The sequence below is a fragment of the Temnothorax americanus genome, unplaced genomic scaffold (genome assembly GCF_048541705.1).
Source record: "Temnothorax americanus isolate GAGA-0224 unplaced genomic scaffold, ASM4854170v1 Scaffold41, whole genome shotgun sequence".
NCBI classification, from domain to species: Eukaryota; Metazoa; Arthropoda; class Insecta; order Hymenoptera; family Formicidae; genus Temnothorax; species Temnothorax americanus.
In genome coordinates, this window is record NW_027509559.1 from 295,919 (window position 1) to 312,576 (window position 16,658).

At 42.8% G+C, this 16,658-nt stretch overlaps 3 protein-coding genes across 17 annotated transcripts in view; 2 read left to right on the forward strand and 1 right to left on the reverse strand.

The window, feature by feature from the left end:
* The window catches only part of Rg (A kinase anchor protein rugose), a 317,510-nt gene that overhangs the window by 23,894 nt on the left and 276,958 nt on the right, over positions 1-16,658 (reverse strand). The window lies entirely within an intron of this gene.
* LOC143902879 (protein mab-21) lies at positions 5,120-7,512 on the forward strand. Its single transcript, XM_077416074.1, has one exon. The coding sequence runs from the start codon at positions 5,521-5,523 to the stop codon at positions 6,619-6,621; it is 1,101 nt and encodes a 366-aa protein (XP_077272200.1). The 5' UTR covers positions 5,120-5,520; the 3' UTR covers positions 6,622-7,512.
* Positions 9,663-12,187, forward strand: LOC143902880 (protein mab-21). Its single transcript, XM_077416075.1, has one exon. The coding sequence runs from the start codon at positions 10,062-10,064 to the stop codon at positions 11,157-11,159; it is 1,098 nt and encodes a 365-aa protein (XP_077272201.1). The 5' UTR covers positions 9,663-10,061; the 3' UTR covers positions 11,160-12,187.

Genomic DNA, 16,658 nt, shown 5'->3' on the forward strand with positions numbered 1-16,658 from the left:
ATTAAATTATGTGTGGAAACAAATTTAATTCAATAAAATTATATGAGTTTCAGATTTTGATGGAGTTTCAGTTTCTCTTTTAATTTTAATAATTTTTCCAATATATCACACAAGACTTTGGAAAATGCCTGAATTTTAATATTTTTCGAGTGAAAATCACCCAAAGCGAATGTGTTAAGAGTCACGCGGTGATCTTGTGTACGGTGAACGTAACGCGCAAGGTTGGAAACCAGCCCGGGTGCGAATGCACAAAGCCAACCCCTGGAGCGATCTGCGCAAGCTCTCCGCAAACACTGCTCGAGATTGATAAGGGCCGCATCGCGCCTCAGAATCCATTATTTGGATACCTGCGGCAGCAATACAGATATATCACGTACTCCGCATTAAATCTTGTCAAGGATTAGATAGGCTCATTCATCGTTGCTTAACCCTCGTGCCCATGTGGCATACGATGTATTGTTCTTTAACGCAACGCCTCTTTGTTGCGATCGCGTTAATCGAAATATTTACTTGACGATTCTTTAACAAAATGTAAATCTTATATATCATTTACTTCTGTTCAATAGAATCGTTAAGTAGCTTTTAACGAACTATATAGAATGTTGTAATAATATTCCTATACACGAAGGCATAAAAAAAGAAAGAAAAATTGATAGCTATGCATAAATTTCTATTTTGCTGATAAAATAACATTTTATATAAAAATATATATTATATATATATTGTTAATACTTACTACACCTATCAATCTTCTATTTTTCTTTTTTAAAAAAATATTTATATGATTTGCGTAATTATTGTATTTATAGAGGAAAAACGCAAGATATTTCTGCACACATCCATTACGCGCACATGCAGTAGCATATTCATCTTAGGGAGCTTTATTCGAGATGTCATCAAGCCGCAAAATGTACATCGTACCGGTAGGACATTAAAAATAATACGTTTACACGTCGCGACGCGAGCCAGCGGCTGGGTGGCGGAGACCACACGCGGTTAAAGAGAGGTCCTGGCCGCTGAGTGTCAAGTGGTACGCGATTAGAGCTCCCCATGATGCTCTCTGTGCTCATCTCTCACCAACCGAAATCGTCCCGACTCACAGCGGAGCGCGCTGGGGTTGCGCCGCGACGACAATGGGCGACATGATGTAACAACATGTGTCGCGTTCGCAAGGGGAATTCCCCTCCCCCTCGTCGCACGCTGGTTCTATATACAACGTATAGGGATACCATAGAATGGGATACCACTTAGCAGCCCGCCGGCGGTATACAACAAACAGATTAAGCGCCGGACAATAATGGACCCGCCGCTCACTCGCCGGGCTCACTTGGACGCCTACGAGCAGCCTCCCCGCGTTTTGAGTGACGATTCGCTCGAAATCACGATACGACAATACAAATGGCACGGTGAAGCGTACGAATGACTAGGAAAACGTTATGCTTGCGTACATCTCACTTGTTCATCGAAGGGATGCATCTTCGTATAGTTTTCATTGTTTTTAGCATTGATACGTTAAATAAATAAATAAATATATAAAGTGCAATAAATTTAATTCATTCAGTTAATTTATGGTTTTTTTTATTAAAATGACGCATAATAGACGTTGGAAAATGTTTACCTTTATTTCACCTGACAGCGTACGTGCTTAATTTTTCTTTGTCTGCATCTAAATTTTTTTAATGCTTTAGAGATAAGATTATATAGTTGTATGAATTTATTATTGCAAGAAAACAACGATGAACACGAATTTCATAGAATTTTACAGAAAGATCGTAAGATGTTCTGTTGCCACGCTGACGGAAACAGGCGACGCGGCGTCTGTTTCCACGTGGATGTGCCGGCTAATGCTCGAAACATTCGGGTGCCATCGCGGCGATGAGTTATGCGTGCCACGTGCGTGTTCTCATACCTTTATTACCGCAGCATCGCGCGAGATAACGCACTGCGCGTAACGCACAAAGAGCGATCGACCGCGCGGCGTGACTCGTCTCGCGTTCCGCTGTAAATTTGCCGCCACGCGAACGAACAAAAAAAAAAAAAAAGAAATCTTCCGAAATTAAGCGCGTATATATTTAACGTGCGTAACGAGGAAATCGCCGACGAGCACGAAACGTGAACGGAACGCGGTGGCAATAGGCCGACGAAGCTGCCCGCGTTTATAATGACGCTCGATAGACAGCGGAAAGCAACGGAAGGAGAACGATGTTTTTCCATTTAATTAACCCGCTGCGGGTTTCCCAGGTATCATAAAACAGTAAATAATGCGACCTGTTTCCGGTAACAGATGCGAACGGGCCGTCTGTCGCGTTAAGTGGCTCGTCTGAACTAATAGTCCATGAATGCTAAAGAGATTAGAGCATCGGTTGCCCGCTGCTATTAATAATTCCATTATAAACGACCAGCTTTTAATTGTTACGCGGCTTTCGGCTGTGTCAAATATATATGCAGCTCATAATAACGTAATCGGATACAAAATTCATTTTCTCATTATATTTAATAAAAAATGTATTGTTTAAACAGAATAAAATTTTATTTTATTTTCGACGCGTTTCATCCAACAAATGGTTCTCGTAGTGGCGGATTTATCGTAATGATCGAGGCAATTTCTTCGAGATGAAATCCCGACATTCGGGACGATCTATATTTTCCGTGCCATTTGACAAAGAAACCGTGAAATACGTACTCCACGGCCACCGCCGCTCTACCGGCTGCCGAAGCTCAACGAACGGGTCCCGGATTACTCGAGGATTACGCGGGGATGTTCATTCGAGCTGATTTACAAGGTCGACGCGGCGTGCCGTCTGCATAGACGACCGGAGTGGTCGTCCCAGAAGATGCGTCACGATCCTCGATAGAAATGTTACACAATGAAAACAGATTAGAGTCTACGCAGTGGAAGCCAAAACTGCTCCTATATCTATTGTACTACGATGCCGAGTGAAATATTTTGGCGTGCAACGATCGCTCGAACTTATTTCTCTATTCGCGATGAAGACGATAAGACGACGACGATTGTAAACTCGATAATTTTGATCTTTGTGAGGCAAATAATATTTATTTATCAATAAATTTGTTTGGGATAAATAAAATCTCGAGTTGCATCTCTTTCACTTGATCTTCCTCATAACTGATAGCTTCCGATCGAACGGTTAATTTCTCAAGAGTGTCATTTTCCGAGCCAAGCCGCGAGAACGTCGGTGTACAAATAATTCAGATGATAAACGAATTAACTCGAAATGGGATGATGAAAGGCACATTTAGGGCGGCAGGAGCCCTCGAGTTCCGCCTTAATGCGAGGGCTGATGTAGCAGAACGTTTGACCCCTCGCCTCACCAACGCAAGATGAGAGAACCGAAACAAGGAGAGCGAGACGGAGAGAGAGATCGCGAGTACGACACACGTGCTCGGCTCATGAATCAAGTCGTATTAGCGAGAGAGAAGTAGGGACCGCCGGGTACCAATCTACCATTCCAACTTGGAGTAGATTGGATTCTCGAGCTTTATTCGATTATCCACGAACGAGGAGCACGAATTGAATGTGGCGCGACTCTCGCCGGCATAACCCGTCGTTTCGCTCCGCAGCTTTGGTAACCGGAGCATAAACAACGAGCTGGACAGTGATGACGGCGTAACGAAGTAAGCGAAATAAAAAGATCGAATAAGGTACTATCAATTTCTTTAGTATTTGAAAATAAAAGTTTGGATTCCCGATGATTAACATACAAGAAACGTTTAAAACATTATGGAAAACCCGTAACAAATAATGTTATAACAAAAAACATTTTGATTCTTTATACGGCATTGTTAAAAATGCTCAGAAACGTTAACATCTCCAACAAAACATGCGTAAGTATTAAGCAACATTTACTTTATGTTCTGTTGCAAAGGGTTGAAACGATCAAGCGGGAAAAGAACGATGGCGACCGAAGATACGGAGATCTCTAATCGGTAAAATCTTGCGCTGGATAGCCGATGCTTGGATATCCGCCCGGTCGAACGGTATTCTTCGGTAGATATTTGTGTAGCGTGAGTTTTTACGATTGTGTTATAAAAGGGAGGCTCCAGTATCTCGTGTTTGTAAGCTATTTTTCGTCGTGCACACCTGCCCCTATTCTGGTGTGTGTATCTGTACTCCGCGTACCATCAAGACCGAAGCTCCATATTTGCGTTTGGCATATGTACGAACGAGAAGTGTTGTCGCCTTTCATGCCAGCGTCCAATATTCAAATGATCCTTTCAACGAAACGTTATCGTATCTATTCACTTGGTTATGTTCGGAATTATCGTGCCGTGGAATCGCGCGAACTGCTCATCCATTTGCTTGAATGTGTTTCAGCTACCGATATGCATGTGGAAATAACATTAAGGCTGTCGACTTAAATATAAAAAATAAACTTATCATTAAATTCTAGTTTGTGTTGTTGCCTACAATATTTGATCGATAAAAAAATGTTTTAAATAAAGTTTGCATAATTTAATTCAAAATAGCCTACTAAAATGCTATTCTATACTCATCATCATCATTATCATCATCAATACTACCATCATTATCATTATCAAGTTTCAAACATTGTGTGTCTTGCATGATGATGCATAATATGTCTATGCTTTATTTTATTAAAGAACTCTCACAAAATTTCTTCGAATTTTCTATGAAAGTCAGAATATGTTTAGATAGAAAGATATTAGATTTCAAGAATTGAGTTGTAATGGTGATACGTAATATTCCTATGTTTCAGTTTATTAAAAAATCTTCATAAGAATTTCTCAAAAATGTCCATAAAGATCATAATATAACTAAATAGAAATATCAGATTTCAAGCATTATGTCTTACAATTAGTAACAATACGCAATATTTCTGTTTAGTTTATGGAAAAATTTTCCATGAAAGTCAGGATATGGTTAGAAATATTGCCGAAAATCGAAGCATCGGTAGAAATGGAATGTCATATATAGGGTTCCTCAAGTCACATAGCTTATCGCCACCCATCGATAGCGACAGTACCACGAGCGGCAGAAGCGGAATAGTGGAGGAGGAAGCGACAGGAGGCGTGGTAACAACGCGCACGCTCCACGTGACCCTGTCGTTTGGAAGGCGGGACTTCAGCAACGAGGCATACAACTACAACAAGCAGTAGAACCAGCCGGTGGTCAGCGACGTTCTCTCTGTCGTCGCGCGCGCGGGACACCTCGAGCCGCGCTCGTTGCACGTACAACACCTGCCGCGCGATTAGGCACGCACGGTTCGTCCATATCCGTAACCCGTTCCGGCGACCTTTTTTTAAGACTGCAAATTTTGAGCAGTGCCTCTCCCCCGACTCGAAAATCGGGGCGACATCGGCGCAGCGCGATCGCCCGGGTGCCGTCGCGGGAATCATGCACGGGAAAATGATTGACGATAACAACAACAGCACCAATGACATGTCGATCTGTGAGTGAATATGCGCACGGGAGAATGAGACTCGCTCGTTCGAAGCGGAAGAACATTCTCAGGACCGTCGGAAGCGGACAACCTCGTCATGATGTTGGTTCCACAAGACATTATGGGCGGCCCGTCGAAGATGCTGTACCAAATGAACAAGTACTACGCCGAGCGCGTACAGGCACGCATGGGCCAGGTGCAGAAGACCATACGGGAGGTGTGCAAGGTCGTGCAGGACGTGCTCAAGGAGGTCGAGGTGCAGGAGCCGCGCTTCATCTCCTCGCTGACCGAGTGCAACGGCCGCTACGAGGGCCTCGAGGTGATCTCGCCGGGTGAATTCGAGGTGGTCCTCTACCTGAATCAGATGGGAGTTTTCAACTTCGTCGACGACGGCACCCTGCCGGGCTGCGCCGTGCTGAAGCTCAGCGATGGACGCAAGAGATCCATGTCCCTCTGGGTCGAGTTCATCACCGCGTCCGGCTACTTGTCGGCCAGGAAGATACGCTCGAGATTTCAGACTCTGGTGGCGCAGGCCTGCGACAAGTGCAACTACAGGGATTCGGTGAAGATGATCGCCGATACTACCGAGGTGAAACTACGGATACGGGAGCGATACGTCGTGCAGATCACGCCAGCGTTCAAGTGCTCCGGTGTGTGGCCACGATCCGCCGCTCATTGGCCGATACCGCACATCCCCTGGCCGCATCCCAACCTGGTGGCGGAGGTCAAAACGGAGGGCTTCGACCTGCTGTCGAAGGAGAGCGTCGCGCTTCAGGGCAAGCAATCGGCGATGGAGGGTGACGCCTGGGTGTTGTCCTTCACGGAAGCGGAAACCAGGCTGCTACAGGGCGGCTGTCGCCGAAAGTGTCTGAGTATACTTAAAACCCTAAGGGACCGACATCTCGACCTGCCGGGAAACCCGGTCACCAGCTACCACATGAAGACCTTACTGCTGCACGAGTGCGAGAAACATCCCCTCGAGACCGAATGGGACGAGGGATGCCTGGCCGACCGTATTAATGGCATCTTCTTGCAGCTGATATCCTGCCTACAGTGCCGGCGATGTCCGCACTACTTCCTACCGAATCTCGATCTCTTCAAGGGAAAGTCACCTAGCGGTCTGGAAAATGCTGCGAAGCAAGTTTGGAGACTTACGAGGGAGCTGCTCACGAACAGCCGCGCGCTCGAGAAGCTTTAGCGTCCTCCTGCTCGAAAGCACACGATGAAAAAAAGAAAACGCGCGGTGATGAGAAGAGAGAAACGATGACACACGTGTAACACGATTTTTAAGCACGTTTCTACCGCATGGTACTACGTGCTTCTCCGATACTACACGCAAACAGTATTGTAGTTACTGTTATTACTTATTACACGCTTGTATCAAGGGCTTGGTGCATTGTTACAAATGACTCTCGACACGTAAGCCACTTTAAATCGTACTTGTTTTCCTTCGATAACAATCGCGGTTCAACGAGCAATAATGATCGCCAAGTAGATAATTCAGACTTTCAATTTTCTGTTTAATATTCAAACAGTCGCATGGAAATCAAATGATTATATAATTAAATATCTAGCCATAATTCTTTTTTATATGAGTAGCTATTATGTTTGATTAAAATTGATTATATTATTCATATGAGCAAAAATTTCGTTCGTTAAATAAAATAAAATCAAGTCTGTATCATTTAAAATTTTCCGAACAAAACGAAATATATATACCATACATGATTGATTGTCGAAGTCGAATGATATCCACTTGAATAGATGGAAATAAAATTCGCGCAAATTATAAAATCTTAAAAGAAAAAAAGCGAAAAGTATACGATCAACTAAACTATCTAAACATGCTGCAAAATGTACATATAATCTAATTCGTTTTATTGTTATATTTCGATTAGTTATACGATTTTTCTCGAAATAAGTATATTAATGTTTTAATTCAATGTGTAATCAATGTAAATTGCTGTCAAATAAGCAAAGTCACTGCAATTAAACTTATGACATCTATGCGACTAGGTAAACGCTTAAGTATGGCATATCTTGATAGTTAATGTAAAACGTTATGTTTTTTGCAACGCATATGGGTTGTGCAATTGGCTCTGTTGAAATAGAATATTTCGTATAATTGTTTAGTGCAATAACAGTTACTCCATCTCCATTATAAAACAACGAAATATCAGAATTGTAATAGCAATAAGATAAAAAGTAAATTTTGAAGACACAATGTTGTCGTACAATTTAGTGATACTCCGTATGAAACTGTATAGACGAATGAATGTTCACACTTCCAACATTTTAATGAATCAAAGTTATTTTCGCATTCTAGATTATTTAGGAAACATATAAGATATATAATACGTTCCAATTAATTATATTATTACAATTATCTTTTTATCTAAGCAGAATAATGTGATTTGTTATCCTTATTAATATTTATAATCGGTTAGCAACGAGCTTCCGATAGTTTTACAACGTTATATGTATATATGTGGTATACATACTTCTTTTATATATTATTTAAATGATATTTATTTCATAATCGGATCATTATATATATATATTTGAAACATGAAATGTACATAATGAATAAATGCATTAATTTCATCTCCAATTAAACATTATACAGTTATTTACTTTAGAAAAAAGCTATCCCACCTTGAAATGTTATATCCAATTGCGCGATTAGGAAAAATTTTCACTATATCTTAATATTATTCAGTAAACTATTAAATATTTGTAGAATATACATATATATATTTAAAAACATATATATATATGTGTACGTTTTTAAATATGTATATTATATTATTCAACTAATTATATAAATCTCATATAAATAATTAAAGTATTTTTGGCATAAAATACTATTGTAACCGTGTAAAACATCATATGTTCTCGCTTCAATAAACATTACATCGCAAATTTATTTTTACGAGAATTGCTAAACATAATTTGGTTCATAAATTTCACGTTTCGTAACATGCAACATTAAAATATGTGTGTGTGTGTGTTGTGTGTTGTGTGTTGTGCGTTGTGCGTTGTGTGTTGTGTGTGTTGTGTGTGTGTGTGTGTGTGTGATCGTATCTTCACTAATTAACACAGAATGGTTTTTCTCTTGCAAGAATATATTTTTCTTAATGTGTTGTGTATTCGATTGTGATACGCGTGTACTGCGCAATTATTATGCCGAATAATACTTATACTTAACATGTATGTTATAGAAGCTGTTATAGAAGCCTTGAACGACTCGCTGGCAGCAAGGCAAAGACTATCATCTTCATTATACGCCTACCTAGAATATCACGTTCTTATCTTAATTTTATCCTTAACGTTCCGCATCTTCCTTTCCTGGTGATGACATTCGTTAGCCGGTGCCATTCACTTTTCTTGCTTTACCACACGTTCGACCGTTTCCAAATGCATATGATAATTGTTATTACATTCTAACACGAACACTAAAGATCTCTATTGACTGTGGAATCTTAAATTGCATTCTTCACTGCAAGAAACACACTGCAGTATTTTTATCATTACAAGACATATTAAGATATTAACAAAGATATTTTAAACAAGATACATTAAGATACTTCTTGTCTTTTCTAGTTTTCATCATTGAAAATATTATAGTTATTCGCTTTTCCAAGCGAAATAACGATTAAATAATACGATTGCTTCATTAACTAACTCATCATTGCTAACAATAATATGTTATTTAAAAAAAATTATTTTATTTTAATTTTTTGAAAATTAAAAATATCAATTGTTTTTGTTCGTATCCAAAAATATTTAAATTAATTTACTTATGCTCCAAAAAGAAAACATTTCTCGATAATCCTGACTCAGTGAATTGGTTACAATAATCGAGAATAATTATTATGGTCCATCGACTTCCAATGCCAATCCCTTGAAAAGAAAATATCCTTGACACGAAGGAGTTCGAGGTAACTTTATTCGGCCAGTATAGACACGGTTGTGGTCCACCATGTCGAAAATTTCGGAATAACTAAAAGGGCTGCAGAGGAGGGACCGTGCCCTCGCGGATGGGAAATAAACTAAGCAGTTCCTGCATAATTCATGGGGAGGAAGAAGGGCTACCACGAGGGTTGCCTCGCGTTACCTTCGTTCCCCTATCGCGAGCGCTACACGATGAACGCAGCTAGAATATCTGTTGCCGGATCGATCTTGTCGGTCTGGCGCAGTCGACCACGCCCGCCCAGCGTGGCAGACCTCCGATTGGCTAAAAAATCTTGCCGGAAGGCGTAGTCTGCGAGGCGGAGGCGTGCCAGCAACGCTGTGTGTTCGTGCTCGCCACGGAGGATGGGTGACGCGGAGGAGGTAGACATCAGCGCAGTCGGCTATCTGCTCCTGCACGGAGACGCTCGCGATACCTCTTCCTCCCGCTACGTTGGTGTCTCCGACGCACGGTGCGTCCTGGCGAACGCCAGGTGGAAAACGAATCTGACGAGGTTTATGAGCGACGAGTTGCGCGTCTTCCCGCAATGCGATAGATCGCGCAAAACGGCTCGATGACCACGCGGAGAAGGGGAAAAGGTCTGGATGAAGAGACACGAGAATGTCATGATCCGAAGAAGCTGAAGACCATATAATAACCATCCGTGGATCTACGGGCGGTGCACGATGCTGGTACCGCCTGATATGATTTCGTCCCACTCCAGGATGGTCTATCAGTTCAACAAGTACTTCGGCGAACGGGTGATGACGAGGAAAAGCCAGGTGGCGAAGACCATTCAGGAGGTGTGCCGAGTTGTGCAGGATGTGCTGAAGGAAGTGGAGGTGCAGGAGCCGAGATTCATCTCGTCCCTGACGGATTACAACGGCCGATTCGACGGCCTCGACGTAATCTCGCCGACGGAGTTCGAGATCGTCATCTATCTGAATCAGATGGGCGTGTTGAACTTTGTGGACGACGGCACCCTGCCGGGCTGCGCCGTGCTGAAGCTCAGCGACGGGCGCAAGAGGTCCATGTCCCTCTGGGTGGAATTCATCACCGCGTCCGGTTACCTGTCGGCCAGAAAGATACGCTCGAGATTCCAGACCCTAGTGGCGCAGGCCTGCGACAAGTGCACGTATCGGGATTCGGTGAAGATGATCGCCGACACTACCGAGGTGAAACTACGGATACGCGAGCGGTACGTCGTGCAGATTACGCCAGCTTTCAAATGTGCCGGACTCTGGCCCAGATCAGCCTCCCACTGGCCGATCGCGCACATACCTTGGCCGCACCCGAACATCGTCGCCGAGGTGAAGGCGGAGGGCTTCGACATGCTCTCGAAGGAATGCATAGGCCTGCAAGGTAAGCAGTCCGCCATGGAGGGCGACGCCTGGGCGTTGTCGTTCATCGACGCGGAGAATCGATTGTTGCAAGGCGCGAGTAGGAAGCGTTGCCTCAGTATACTGAAGACTCTTAGGGACCGACATCTCGACCTGCCGGGGAACCCGGTCACCAGCTACCACATGAAGACCCTGCTGCTCTACGAGTGCGAGAAACACCCGCATGAGGCGGAATGGGACGAGGGTTGCCTGGCCGAGCGAATAAACGGCATTTTTCTGCAGCTAATCTCCTGCCTGCAGTGCCGCAGATGCCCGCATTACTTTCTACCGAATCTCGATCTCTTCAAGGGAAAATCGCCGAGCGGCCTCGAAAACGCCGCGAAGCAGGTGTGGAGACTCACCAGGGAGTTGTTGACGAACAGTCGCGCGCTCGAGAAACTGTAGGTATAATGACCGTATGATTCGTGAAACTGATCTCGCAAATCTTGTCACACGTTCCTGGTAACTGCAGCGTCGATGACTTCGACGCGCGAGTAAGATACGTCTAATCATATAACGGCCGTGCAAGGACTGCGCGAGAATCGTCGTGGACTGGAAGACTCAGTGTACGCGAGAGAGGCTTTCGGGCTTACGAAAAAGAGAGACGGGTTCCACTTTGGTTCTTGCCGCCATCCAACGTACTGCCGAGTAATCGGGAAATCCGATCTGCATTTTCCTGGATTTCGCAGATCTGACGATTACACATGTTTTCGATGTTCCCCGAAGATATTTAGTGTGTGTGCCGGAAGCAATTCTCGCGAGATTAATCGCGCGCATATGTGATGTTTGGTGAACACGTGATTGGCTCTCGCAGACGATCGAATTAGTGCCATAAATAATCTCTTCGACGTTAGAGACAAATTTCGTTTCTACTGTCTCTCTCTCGGGGCGCGAAATATAAAGTAAATATATTATAGCCGCAAAAAATTATCATTCAGTTGCAACGGCGGTTTGCAACGCTGTGACAATGGCGCGTAAAAAACAACCTTTAACCTGTGGTACGGAAATCTTACTGTTGAGTGAAAAACCTACTATTCTCCGCGTTTGACTCTTTAAGATTTTTAAATCTGCGTCCTATATGACTCCAGATTTTAGTGACGAAAACTGTTTTCTACAACGTTCCTTAATTTCTAATATGGTTTTTACTTCGAAGCTCGTATAAGCTTCTCGCGATAGTCTTAAGCCTGAGACTGCAAGCACTGCCATATCGACGCTTAAAGAGTTGACGCGACTGATTAGTTTAATGATGTCTTCTTAACATGCCGAATAGTATGTTTGTTCTACAGTTTTTGTGTGATCGCGACCACGGTTAAGGGTTTATCGTTTCTCACTTAGGTCCCTCGCGCGACCTCCGGACCGCCTATGTAAATAAAACTTGAAAGATATTTATTGAACTGTAACGAAATGTGAAATATAATGCTATTTATATGGAAGCCTAGTCGCGTCGGTTGATGACACATCATGCACACCCACTCCTTACCCCCCCCCCGTGTCACCCGAAGAATCGCCCGTCGTAAATATCGCCGTACCCCGCGCTGATCGCCGCGCGACGATCGTTAAACGTTTCGCTCGCGATGAACGCGCGGCGGAGAGAGCGAGCGAGTTAGGCCTCGTAAATTTTACAGTCGCTCTCACTTTTTTGTCGTTTGCGTCGCCAATGGGCCCAATGGGGATCAAGGTGAGGAGGAAGAGACATTGGGGAACGTCCGTGAACGCGCATCTTCTTTCGCGACGTTCAGCGACGGCAAGCTATCGGCGATCATCGCGGAAAAACGGGACACCTTTTAGATATGTTTCCGCATATTTTTATCGCGTGTGAAATAATTCGCGTTTATCGCTTTTCCTAAAGATCATCTGACGCGCGCTAAGATTAAATGATGACATGCATCCCCCCAAATGCAAATGTTGTTGCCTATTATTTATGAAGCATTATTTATGAATTTTATGACAATGGGACAACATACGCATAAATTCCTGGTTATCTTTTCGTCGATTTAGCTTCCCTTCGACACGGGTCTATAATTACTATCGTACGTCACTCGCTTTCTGTTTTTCGACTTAACTACCTTCCTTCTTGATAAGCTAATTGGACCTTATCTCAATATTTTACCGCGAACTTATAGACGCGACGGCCTACGGCCTACGTAATAACGTGTGGCAAACCGGACGGGTTTTAAACAGCTGCTCCTAAACATGAAGAAGAGCACCGTGTCCTTGTATAGGAAGAGTGTCTCGTGCAAGGAAAAGAAACGTATTAGATTGATAACCAAATGAGCCTCTTGAGAATTATATTACGCGTCTTTTAAGTGTTATAGGTGCAAGAATAAAGTCCTATTACGAATAAGATATTATTTTTTAAAATATTACGGACCTGATTTAACATGTTCGGTTATTGCACGAGACTTTTACTGCTTTACAATTAACGATTGTAAATTGATTAGTAACATAAGTAACGACAAATCATTATATTGTATAAAAAAAAGTGCATTTTATACTTCTTTCTCAAAGAATAACGCGGTAGTGAAAAATACCTACAGCGCGAAAGAGTCACGATTTTCTTATATATAAAGTAATGTAATAAAGTAAGTAATAATATACTGGCAATATCTTGGCAGAAATAAACTCATTGGATCGCTAGCTAAACGCGCAGCGATGGTTAACACGTAAGGCAGTCTTGCGAAACGAAACTCGTGCAAAATCATTTTCAATTAATGGACGTTACGGCGTATTTCGAGTCAGTCGCCACGCGAGCACATGTTTTAAAGATACTTTACTCAAAGCCTAAACGGAAGTAACAAATGATTTCGCATGCGTAATAGATTTGAGACCGACGCGCGTCAGTTGTAAAGACTCATCTCAGCTAGCATAAACGACCGTACAACTGGCATCCATTCAAACAACAATTACTAATAACCGTGTTTACCGTACCGTGCATCAGAGAAACTTCAAATATTCCCGTCTTTGCACGCAATCTTTGAGGATATAGTCTTTACAAGTAATGGGCGAAAAATCTTCCGCTTGATACGAATAAATTTTTTAGCGTCATTTTTCAGCGCCGATCTCACAATCGGAGGGACACACCGATATCTAAGTTGATCTGTTATACATATAGCACAAATTAGAGATTGTGCGTAGCGTGAGATAAAAATAGAGTATCATAGTTATAAAACAAGCGTACGTACTTTATAGCTTAACGCTATTTGTATAGAAAAAGGCATAAATTATACAAGTTGTATAAATGAGAATATTATCAATGTCGAGACTTTGATCTAGTATGTAGCTATCTTCTTTTATTTTTTAATGAGGGTAATCAACTAGCGAGCAATAATTAAATCCGCAATTAAACCAGTAAAGCGAGTGAAGCTAGTTATTCGCGCGAATTATCTCTCTCAAAAACATGGAAACACGTTAAGAAGATATGTTGATTTGCTCGACAATATGTAAGGTTAATGAAATTTACATTGATAGCAGTTTCGTGTAGATCATTAAATACATGTAGCGTGTTGTTCGAGAGAAAAAAATACTCGGTAATGTATCCCGTAATATATTTTCCACTCGCGCGGAAAAATCAATTTCTTATTTTACTTCGTTACGTAATAATAACCATTTTATTCGATACTTTGTCCTAGCTCTTTTTTAAATACAAATCTCGCATCAGGTGCATAAAATAGAAATAAAAATGTCGACGTGTTATTATTAGGTTTACTTTACGTTCCGCGACAAAGAATAATAAAACTCTTCGTACAAAAATATCTCGCGCAACTCAATGTTTTTAAATTTCAGAAGCCACGTGCTGGTTGCACATCGTAACTTTGCGACACGACTGCAATTCGACCTGAATGCGCGGCGACTCGTATGAACAAATTTACATGCTTATCGGTTTATCACCGTAACTTTCAAGGCGGCTGACAGGCGGCCGCTTCGTAAACCGCAAGAACAACAAGAAAGCCATGAGTGATTAGAAGCGGAGCAATTACAATAAATTATTATTCATAACGACAAGCTTAATCGTTAGGTTTACTGGCGACGCGATAATAAAATACGATCGCTGTCAATTAAATTATGCGTAAAGCTATTAATAATCCTGTTCTCACGATATCGATCTCGCATTTATCGCATATTGCTCAATCACTGCCTGCCAATAACGATAGTATGTCTCTCAAGAGTTTATTTCCGCTTAAGATATGTGATCGGTAATATCTTATAATACTTAATACTATTATAGGTGGATATGTTTCATGATCAACGAGGAGATCTATACCGATTCCATTGATGAAATTCAACTTGAAAATAAAAAATTGCATTTTTAAGGCAACCAAATTTTCTCTCATGTTGAGAAAGATAATATTTTACGTTCTTTCCCATCATTTGCGAAATGAATGGGCGTTTTAAATATTGTATGCGGAAAAGGTCTGTAAGAAGAGCGAAGAAGCAACGAGAGGAACAAGAGGAAAGAGATCTGGTTGCAGCATGCAAATGTCTTCGGTCGTTCTTTTCCTTTTCCTTTATCGTGCAAGGAGGGCCGCGAGGACGCTTTATCATTGTATCGGTTGCGTCGTCTCTCGAATTCGCGGCGCGAATCGTGCGATGCAGCGCGAGACAAAGGCAGAAATTCGCAAATGCGCATTGTAATTGGCGAAAGGACAGGAAGAGAATAGCGACGGACAGAGACAGAAGGTAGAACGCACAGAGACGTTCCCGAAAGGAGTCGAAGAAGCGTAGGCCGTGATCCTCACTCCACGCCCGCGCGCGAGCGCTTCGTACGAGAGAGTCGGCACCGATCCGGCTCTCCTCCTTCTTCGGGGTGATCCCGGTTGGTCTCCTCGACCGGCACGGACTCCCGCTATAAAACGTTCAGATAAAGCCGCGATGTTTATATGCAGGAATCGCGGCAGAGAGAGAGAGAGAGAGAGAGAGAGAGAGAGAGAGAGAGAGAAAGAGGGTGCCGTGTAGAAGGAGAGATATACCTGCCGGCCGCGCGCGCGTCGACAAAATAATAAGACAAAAGATGCCGGGGGTGGACGATGGCGAAGCGAAGGGAGGAGAACCGCGATCAAGGTAGAAGAGAGAAGAGGAAGAAAGAGCGAAGAGGAAACGAACGCTGGACTCTGGAGAGATAGACCCGTGCGACCGGGCGAGGATGGGGAAAGAGAGCTGTATTGCAGACACACAGTGGATGCTGCAACGCACGAAAGAGATGAGGGGACGAAGGGTGCAGGGACGACCAGAAAAGAAGGAAACCGGACAGGAATGCACGGACGAATGCGTCGTGTTACGGGCTACCCGACCGCGACGCTTATCTCGCGAGAGAGTGAGCTCTCATTAGAATCTCCTCTCCGCCTAGCTCGACCGGGTGCCGGGTGTAAAGATTCGTGGACGACGATCCTCGTCGCACACAGCGGATACAGCGAGACTGAAACGGGATTGCTGTACGTTATATATCCGTAATTTGCGTTTATCGGGACGCAAATGGTCGAACGCCACGCGATCAACGTTTGTCTCCAGACGATTTCTATAGAAAAACTAACGAGCGTTCAAGATCGCGGAGTACCTTTTATTCTTCGCGGTTATACGAAACGCAAGACTTTCCAGATCGGCCTCTCCAAGAAATAAACATATGCTACAGATATAATAATAATAAAATATATTCTTATTTTATCGGTTGAAAAGAAGCTTGTATCTTTCTTTTGAAAAAAATGATGGCAAGCGATTAAATTTTCATCGCAAAAGGATTAACTCCAAATCATTCGGAAGTTGCCTGCACGCAAATCTCATCGGTCCATTAATCCAATTACATCCTGTACAGAAATCTTTTAATTTCTTTTAGCGACGCCGGAACTTTTAATTCACGAGAGACGGATACATCCATGCGTATATTTTACATCTCCGTCTCTTCAAAGCCCG